The sequence below is a fragment of the Cupressus sempervirens genome, chromosome 6 (genome assembly GCF_028749045.1).
Source record: "Cupressus sempervirens isolate cs-2001-9-10 chromosome 6, ASM2874904v1, whole genome shotgun sequence".
In the NCBI taxonomy this organism is placed as follows: Eukaryota; Viridiplantae; Streptophyta; class Pinopsida; order Cupressales; family Cupressaceae; genus Cupressus; species Cupressus sempervirens.
Window position 1 is genome coordinate 138146 of NC_143123.1, and position 10000 is coordinate 148145.

At 33.0% G+C, this 10000-nt stretch overlaps 1 protein-coding gene across 1 annotated transcript; it reads right to left on the reverse strand.

Annotated features, from left to right (window-relative positions):
* Nucleotides 1-2374: 2374 nt before the first annotated feature.
* On the reverse strand, nt 2375-9784 carry LOC149550659 (uncharacterized). The gene is made up of 4 exons (XM_089789564.1): nt 9394-9784; nt 8164-8489; nt 7778-8014; nt 2375-2674 (listed from the first exon to the last, which is right to left on the reverse strand). The coding sequence occupies exons 1-4, from the start codon at nt 9782-9784 to the stop codon at nt 2375-2377; spliced, it is 1254 nt and encodes a 417-aa protein (XP_089645690.1).
* Nucleotides 9785-10000: the final 216 nt, after the last annotated feature.

Genomic DNA, 10000 nt, shown 5'->3' on the forward strand with positions numbered 1-10000 from the left:
AAAATCTCTCTTCAATTCAAAAAAGGGAAATTTCTAGTTCACTGTTGATCAAAAAGGAATTAAATCAGTTAACTCCTTATTCTACTCAAATTAAATCAGTTAACTCCCTTTAATTTGGGAATCTTCCTTTATGACTGAACTTCACCTTTAATCCTGATCGTTGATTGAAATCGATCTTAACCATTGATGGATTCTAGGAAAGTCTATTTAAGAGACCCTCATCTCTTCATTTTGAGAAGAGGTTGAATGAGAATTTGCATCGAATTGCTGCTGGATTGTGCATTCATTTGAGCTCCTTACTTTCATAAGATATTCATTTTCTAGCTTAATTTCATTTAGCATAATATGCATATGACTAATCTAGTTTCCTTTACTTGTTCTTAGATTAGAATGCATTTCTCATTCTAGATTAATCTGCATAATCATATAGATTAATTTCATTTCTTAAATCCTTCGTTCTGAGAGGATCTGGTTGCTTAACACCTCAAATCTAAGGATATCTAACAAGCAATTCCCTTTAGATAGAAGACAACAGGTCGCTTTGCAGGGAAAATCTTGGATGAACAATCCAATGTTCATTCCGGGATGAATCCGCAAATAAGGACCATGTTGAAGTGTGTGTGTTAGTAGAGGCCGCATATTCACGCATACAGGACCCACTTACTAATTTTTAAATAGTTATGAGTAAGGAGGGACCTAATTAATCAAGCTAATCATTACAAGTTCAAAAAAATATAGGGCACATTTTTTCCTCTACCATTCTAAGACACTATTTTGGATCCACCATTTATTTCTATATATACACACCTATAATGTAATGAGAAGGAATTTGGGTCATTCTTTAGAAATTTAAAGTAACGAGACTTTCAAACCTTACAGTAGATAAATGCACATAAAAAATTATGTATAGGTTTCACTAATGTCCTTTGAAAAAGGTCACAAACCATGGAGATGATCAAAATACAAAGTATTACAAGAAATATGTTGTTAAAAGATGCAGGTAAGGAAAAACCATAAAAATGTCAATGTTGCCTCTCTTAGGTTGGTCTAGTTTGTGAAATACAACAAGAAACACATCATTAGAGTTTGAAAGGAAATTAAAAAGGTCCTCCAAAATTAGATTATATTACTTATTCTCAAATGGAACTCTGGTCATGCTAATATTGGAAGAATTGGGTGTGGTAATGTTGGAGATGTTTAGTTTATTTTTTCTATTTTGATGGCTCTTCATATGAATAATTACGTGGAGGCTCTTGTCAATTTGTATGTTGCCAAGTGATGTTGTATACTTGGCTAGAAATTGATTATATGTAAATTTGATTCTCAAATGGTGGTAAATATGCTGAATGAGCAACAATCATATGATGGCATTTGACACTTAGTTGTGTGATTCTTTAGAGTCTATTACTTTTATTCACATTCCAAGGGAGTGGAATAGTGTAGCTGATTGTTTGACGAAATGAGATTCTAATCATTGGCAAGGCTGGAATATTATGGTGAAGTGGCAATTATCTTTGAATTGTCTCACTAGTTAAACGAGTTATTAGCTAAAGATAAGTTTGTTTAGTGCTCTTTTTTTTGTTGGACAATTGTTACTTTATATTTCTCTTTGTTTTGAATAAATTTTTACCCTTCTTTTAGTTGAAAAATTTGTGCTTGAACTTATTTAAATGCTCTTCTTAAAACTTTTTCCAACCATGTACCTCCTTAAACCACTAAGAATAAAATCAACTTTTTCAAGAAGTGGGTGATCAGAGATAAAATGAAGATGATATAGCTAAAATGAAGAATACATTTTTAGTAATATCTAGTATTGAATCCTCTCGAACTACTATAAGAATCTAGGCCCTTGTAGAACACCATGTAAAAAATGCGAACTTCAAAATATGAAACACAGTTATTGATCTCAAGATTTTTGGATATAATGAAGAATAAGTGTTGTAAATAAGTGTAACTATAAGAACCACAGGAAGTAGGAAAAATTATATATAAAATTCTTGTAATAGATTCAATGATAAAGATTAGGGTCCTTATCTAGTTATTATTCAGTAAAATGTAAAGCAAGAGTTATGCTTAGGTACAACAAGAAAGCTCATACTTATGATTGAACTTATCATATGCTTAGATGTTTTTCTAGTGTATTCCAAATAATATTTGTTGAAAACCTTTTGAACAAAAGAAAATCTCAATGAAAATTAATTTATCTCTGCACCTTAGATCAATTATGCATCTTTAACTTAAATTGATGTAGTTGAAAATAAACCATTAAACTTAAACTTGTTAGAATTTTGTTGCATTCATCAATTAACAGTACTAAATTTATATACCAAATCTAATAGATTTTTTGTGAAAACAACATTTTAATTCTTTATCATCACAGCTTGATTCCTTTTGTGCTATCTATTAACTCGGGCTTGGTTCCTTCACAAAGCATGACATGAATCCTTGCACAGCCATTAATACACTTGGCACATGTCAAGGCTTCACCCAGGGCCAGGGGATCGTAGCAATGGATAGCTCCTCCGGAAGATACCATCCACGGTGTTATCTTCTTCCCCTCAACTCTCGAAATCACCAAATGTTTCTCTTCGTTCACCGCAGATTGCCATATCCTTTTCAGCCCAACTCGCTCAGAAACCGATCCACCATCAATTGCTGATATGTATAAAAATCCCTGCCAAACACATGTAGGTGCTTTAGTAAAACATCATGAAGAAATAATCATATATAACATTCTTTGATGGTTACATGCGCGTTTGTGTCAAATACATTGGTTCATGTTTTACAAAAATATACATTGATTCGAATATTAATTCACAAGTATCATTGATTCGAATATTAATTCACAAGTATCTATTCTTCATGAGATTGAATAATCTACTTAGCATTCATTGTATCTAGGTGATGTTCACATAGGTGAAATATTGGGTTTTTGTTGGAGGTCATCCATTACGATGCTAATCCAACTCAAGCATGTTTAACTACTAAGATTTACCAAGGTAAGTTCACTTAGCTTGCTACTCGATTCAAAAGATCCTATAAACTTTGTTTTTTTTTTTTTGTGTCATCCTATAAACTATTTATTATAGAATCCACTCATCAATTGATAAAGAGGAGATATTTCTCACAATAAGTCAAAGTACGATGATACTATAAGAAATTAAACTATAGGTTTTTTTAGTTGGACTCGTTGATTCATGTCTCATGCGTAGTAGTTCAAAACAATCTCTCTCTCAAAAGAATGAATGATACATTTAAAAACTTATCGCATCTAGGAAATGTTCATAGAGTTGAAGCATTAGGCTTCCTAGAATTATGGTACTACTTCAACTCAAATGTACTTAACTATGGAGTTTCCCCAAGGCTAAGCTCACTTAGCTTGCTATCTCATTTGCAAATGCTTCAACAAGGTCTTATGAACTATTAATTATAGAGTCTTTTGTTGATGTTTGATAGCTTATGTCAGACACACACACACATGAGAGAAGTTAATATAATATTATATATATAAATGATTAAATATATTATTATATTAATTATCTGATACTTAATATAAATGTAAGTGTTTGTTGCATTTGAAAAACACATACCACAATGACATTGCAATTATAATTGTAAGGATCATCTGAAAAATAACATGGTATTAGAGTCAAAATGTGAATGTAATTAAACAATCAAAGACATGATAGAAAGATTTTGTGCTTGTGATGGGAGATGTGGAGTCAACATACAGAGTCAAATGTACAATCAAAACTAGAGAACCCAAGGTAGTAATCCTTGACGTCGAATAAGTGAACATCGCTACAAGAAGAGTTGAGTTGAAATCACAAACAAACTATGATGCTTAGTATGTCATCTTGACACTATTGACACTAGAAAACACATTTATAACTATGGTCATCGATACATATGTGGGTTTGAACCATCTCTATTTTACTCAGAAGAATCGTTATCTTCCACATTCGAAAAATGAAGTTCCATAGCCACATCGATTTTTTCACTAGAAAAGGTCAACGTAATGTTTACATGGACACACCAACACAAAGAAAGTTGGTATTTTCTTGAATAATTTTTTTTGTTGAACTAGGGACATCTTACAATTTCCCACTTACCTTTGACCCAAGCTTTGCAGATTATTGGAAATGTATGTCATTGATATTGAGCGGTAAGTTTTGAAGCATTGTAAGTTATGAGAGAGGGAACTCATTATAGTGCAGAAGTTCTTCTTATGGTACCAGCCATATTGATTATACAATCCTAAGTGGATGTCACCTATCAGGTTCTCTTGAGACACAAAGAATAGCAGAGGATATTCTCCTTGCTATCCCAATATATGATCAGTTGAGCAACCATTCCATTTGATTTGAAGCATATAGTCGTATATGCGATAGGAATAATGCCTTGTCACACATATGTTATCTAAGTGTTATCAATAAAGTATTGTTATTAAACCACCTTTTGGTAACAAAGTGGATTCGCCAAATTAATGCAGACTAGAGTTTTACGATCATTTTTATGTCTATGGTTGAATTATTGACTGACATTCTTGGAATGAAATAAAAGATGGGCCATTCAAACATCTTTGAGGTGGCAACAAGATGATTTAGTAAATACGATAGAGAAAGGTAATTTTTGTCAGGTTACTTCTTCTCTGTAGCGACAATACACTAAACAAAATTATGAAGAGAGCTTCATGTTTGTTAGCTTGACAGTTATACATAAGATGAGTTTAGGCAGTTGGAATCAATTTATTCTCTCTATATATTATAGTTTGTTGGAGTAGGTTGAAAGTGAAAAAGGTATCACAATGACAAACATGTAAATTTTCTTGATTAAAGAAATACAATATATAGAGTGTTAGAGCATTAAGTGAAACATCGAAATCTAAGAGATGTTGTAGGACAAAGACAATTGAAAAGCCTCAAAGCTATGGCGTTGAAACTATATAGATAAGTATTTCTTATTCTCAAGTATTATATTTATCTACTTATTTATAGTTCTCTACATACTATAAAAGCTACATGCCTTAATCTTTTCCTTTGAGATTGATATTCAAAGGGAGCTTGACATTTCATTAGAGGCAACCTTGAAAGAGGGACCCGATAGAGGATATGATTCAATCAACCTTCAACGATCTCAATCATATTGATTTAGAGAGAGTAAACCATGTTGTGATGGATTCTCCAGTGATCAATAAATTGTAGCAGTTAAGAGGATTGTGATTCATGAATATACCTCATCACTATGTGATTTTAATGAGCCTACCCCCACTGTACATCATGAGGAAGTGATGACTTCCAAATGATGTCAGTTGTATTTGTAGAAACTATTGTAAGGTGATGATCTTATAATAACTTGTGTCATGAGATCAAACAAATTGAGTATATGGTGAACATAGATAACTTTCATGGTGAGTATTCGCCAAATGACAAATTTCATACATTGGCGACCTTGAATTTGGCAAAAAAAATTACACTTTTAGGGTGGCCATGTCATCCACACTTTATGAAGATTGGGTCCCATGCTCAAACCAATCACCAATAATGATACAAAGTTATTTTTATTTTGGTGACAACTTCATCAATTGAACCTAATCATTCCACATGGTAAATTAAATATTTTTGCCTACAATTTTTGATGCCTATCTTATTCGATGGTCATATTCACCAATATGTGGTAAAACTTTAAGTTAGGATATATGTTAAGTACATATATTTTACACGTGTCTCTATTCTGGAGACTTTCCAAGTAAGCTTTTATCTTTTTAATCTTTGACCCAAAATAGAATTGATTGTGGATAGCTGTCTTTATTATGGAGACTTTCTCTAAAACTTGTTGTCCTTTAACATTTTGGTCCGAAATAGGATTTATATCAGTGATTTAGGATCATCTAATGGTTATTAAAATGGGTTACCATGTTTTAGATGATATAAAAATATGGTATCTAGGTGTTTGTACTTTTGGTCACAAGTTTCTTCAATAGTTAAAGATTTGCTAGAGTTTTACAAAAATTTCATACGATGGAAAAAAATTCGTCAGTGAAATTAATTTTTTTCCCAGTTTGGAAAAAAAAAATTGCCATTTGAAATTAAAAATTCCCCCCCCAAAATAATGTTGGATTCACCAAGATTTTATATTTTTTTCCAAAGGGGGGTTTTCTTAAAGTTATCAGAGATGGAAGGCCATTACTTAAAGAGTAATTGGTGACTATCATTGATATTCTAAGAGGCCAATACTCTTGATATCAAATGTGATATCAAACCTTATTTTGAGTATTTGGTGAAAATCATTGATATTTTGGGAGAGGCTTGTGCTCTTGATATCAGATGTGATATCAAACCTTATTTTGAGTACTTGGTGAATATCATTGATATTATGTGAGACCAATACTCTTGATATCAGATGTGATATCAAAACCTTTTGAATATTTGGTGAACATCATGTATTTTGATATTGTGGGAGACTTTAATACTCTTGATATCAAAATGATAGATATCTTCTAATCAAAGATATCCTTAATCTTTCTAACTTGACATTACTTTGAGGTAATACGTGTGTTTATCCTCCCTAGCTAAGAGGGAGTGTTGATGTTTGGTAACTTTTGTCGGATAAACATATATATAGTTATATGAGATATAATTGAGATATAAATATATGAGAGAAATTTATATATACATAATTAAATATACTAAAGAAAGTAAAAAATACAAATAAGTCAAGATCATTAATATGACATTTAAATTACCTTTCAACATAGTTTTAATTATAAGGCTAAACACAAGATTTATTTGTAAAGATAATTTTATGAAAGTTTGGAAAATATATCAAATCTAATATTAGTTTTTTTTTTGTCATTTAAAAAAATACATATTAAATGTTAAATAATGTTGACCTAGTTTATATCTTATTACGAACGGAGAAAATAGTCCAAAAATTCATTTGAGTGGCAAAATGCAAATAAACGTCAAAGTCACTGACCCGACAACCTATCAAATTGTGTTTATCAAAAACTGGAATAAGAATCATGCTATTCTTATTCCACCTTTTTTTAGAAATTTTGATATGCTAATTTTGGGGTCAAATTTGGATAGGCGAATTCTAATTCTAATTTTGTATTTTGCAAATAAACATCAAATTGGTGAATGCGGGAATTTAGATTTTCCTATTCTCGCCCAACTCCTGCAACCAAACAGGACCTAAATGTAAGTGTTTGTTGCATTGGAAAACACACACCACAATGACAGTGCAATTACAATTGTAGTGATCCCCTGAAAAAAACATCTTTTAGCTCGTCAATTGATGAGTAGGAGATATTTCTCATACTCAAATAAACGGTGACACTCTTATAAAGATTTGGATTGTGTGATTTTTGAGTCATACCCATTGTCCTATGTGTCACAAGAACTTTTTCTCATTAGAATCAATAGTACCTCTTAGCATAAATTTCATCTAGATTATGTTCACGGAGATGAAGATTTGAATCTTTTGAGAGCTCATTGACCTATGTTCCACAAGATTTTTCTTTCATTACAATCAATAGTACACTTGGCACATATTTCATCTATATGATATTCATAGAAATGAAGATTTAGATCATATAGAAACATAATCTATCATAAACACTACTTTAATTCATATAGATCAATCATAGAAATGAAGATTTAGATCTTATAGAAACATAATCTATCATAAATATTACTCTAATTCATATAGATCAAGATATGAGGAACCAATATGTCTTACCTTACAGTTCGATAAGGTTATCTTAAGATCTTACCTCTTCAGTCCGATTAACATTTAAGCCAAATCTGGTTTGTCCTTGGTCTAGCTTCAAATCAACAGGCAATTCTGCAGCAACGGGTGCATACCAGAGTCGAACTCCTCTCACAACTTCAATCTTGAGTCTTTCCCAACTGTCAATCATGTATCGTCCAGAATCTGTCAGCCGCAAAATCGACTCGGACTTGGCAGAATCCAGGCTGCACCTATCAAACAACTGAACCATCTTGTTTGGCTACGCAAGGAAAAACATCAAGAAAAGAAATCATGACAATATGTGTTTGATTAAGATATCAGAAAAAGGGATCATGATAATATGTTACACTGACCCACTTGTAGATAATTGCTCATTAAAAAATTGTATATCCAGTTTGCGAAAATTACCGTGTCAAGAAGGAGCTCCGTTTGAATGTTGACGAACATAATGGGAACTCCCGAAGACTGAGCAGCGCAGAGCCACGTCATCGCTCGAGAGGAGGTGTCTTCAACAGTTTTCCACTGATGAGAAGAGTCGTCTCGAGGGGGCATGAAAAGTAGTGTAAACATCATGGAAGACCCTTCGCCCTCCATCTTCGATTCCCACGGGTAATTTATCGTGTTGTTCGGGAACCGTCTGTCGTTCAGTACCTCCTCCGTCCGCTGTTTAAGTAAAATCGCCTTGGACACCATGCGTTGTTGAGCGTATAACTTGAGTATCCTTTCAGTGTATTCTGTCAGATATATGAAATACACAAAAAAAATCCCTCTTATCAAACTAGATAGTGATTATTTTCTTGATAAATAAGAGTAAATTTAGTAGTGTAGCGCAGTTAAGATGGAGTAGTACAAGAATGGTCTTATCTTTCAACTCTGCTAGATGCAATAAATACTAAGGGTTCTATTCATTCTAATGAGAGATGAATTTGTGGTGAAACACTACTCATGAAACATGGATCAATGAGTATGACTACAAAAACACCGTTGAATCATGATAACAATATCACAAATAAGAGTAAGTTAAATTGTGATATACTTCTAATTATGAGAGATGAGTTTGTGTGAACTTCTACTCATAAAACATGGATCAATGAGTTTGACTAAAAAAACTACACCATTGAATCATGATAACAATAACACAAATAAGATTAAGTTAAATTGTGATATACTTCTAAAGATTCAGTTTTAAAGTTTTGAGTCAAATTCATAGACCCATATTTCATGAATAGTGGTTCACAAGAACCCATCTCACAAGAGAATAAATGGAACACTTCGCATCTAGGTGATGTTCATAGAGGTGAGCTGGAGACTTCTTGGAAGATCACTCATCTTAGTAATACTCTAGCTCAAGCATGTGTAATTACAAAGTTTCTTTCATGGTTAGGCCCACTTTGCTTGCAACCTCAATGTTTTCAATCAGTTCCATAATCTATTATCAGAACGAGATAATATTGTAATATGTAAGAAGATAAAACTTTTTTTAACCATTGTTCATCCTTCACATAATAGATCATTGAATATAATCCAAAACATCACACAATCAAATAATTGAAAAGAAACCCAAAAAAATCAACCTAATGAATTGTAGTAATCCAAGACTAATAAAGTCTAAGAAGCCCAAAAATTGAGCTAACCAACCTTGGAGGTCAGTACAAACGTTGTGGGTACACTCGTCAAGAACAACGACGTGCCTGGGGTCGGCTAAAGCTCTAATGGTGAAATGCTTCTTGGGCATGCATGATTCCTCAGCTATGACATAAACTTTCAAGTCCAGTATAGTAGAGCTTCTTCTAACTTTGAGACGAACGGCGTCTTCGGTTCTGTACTTTTGGCGGAGCTCATTCTCCAGAGCCGCCTTCTGAGTATAGAAGGTCTCCATACCCGGAGGAATATTAGCGTCCCTGCTATTAAGGTCCAAAATAATGTCGCCTGGAAGTGGCATTTCCTCCTGCCATTGCTCTTTTGGCATGCTCGACGACACATCCATCACTGCAACAACTATATTACTCGACTGTTCTCCCTTCTCCATTTTTGATATCAAATTTGACTAGCCGTGATCTTCAGACCTGGGTTAAACAGAAGAATATACATAGGAGATACGCACAGGCTTTGGGGAAAAACCGAGGGAGACCGTGAAGCCCAAAGTAAGACGTTGCTAAAAATAGGATTATCTGTGAATGGGACAATCCACGATAACAAGAAGAGCATAGTATTAAGGGAAATTACTTAGTTGAGAGCGTACCTC

Excerpts from the sequence above, each read along its gene's own strand:
- LOC149550659 (XM_089789564.1), bottom strand. The coding sequence starts at position 9,784 with ATGGAGAAGGGAGAACAGTCGAGTAATATAGTTGTTGCAGTGATGGAT. Across the intron at positions 8,015-8,163 it reads CGGAGCTCCTTCTTGACACG|CCAAACAAGATGGTTCAGTT; the intron begins GTAATTTTCGCA and ends TTCCTTGCGTAG. Across the intron at positions 2,675-7,777 it reads ATGTTAATCGGACTGAAGAG|GGATTTTTATACATATCAGC; the intron begins GTAAGATCTTAA and ends TGTGTTTGGCAG.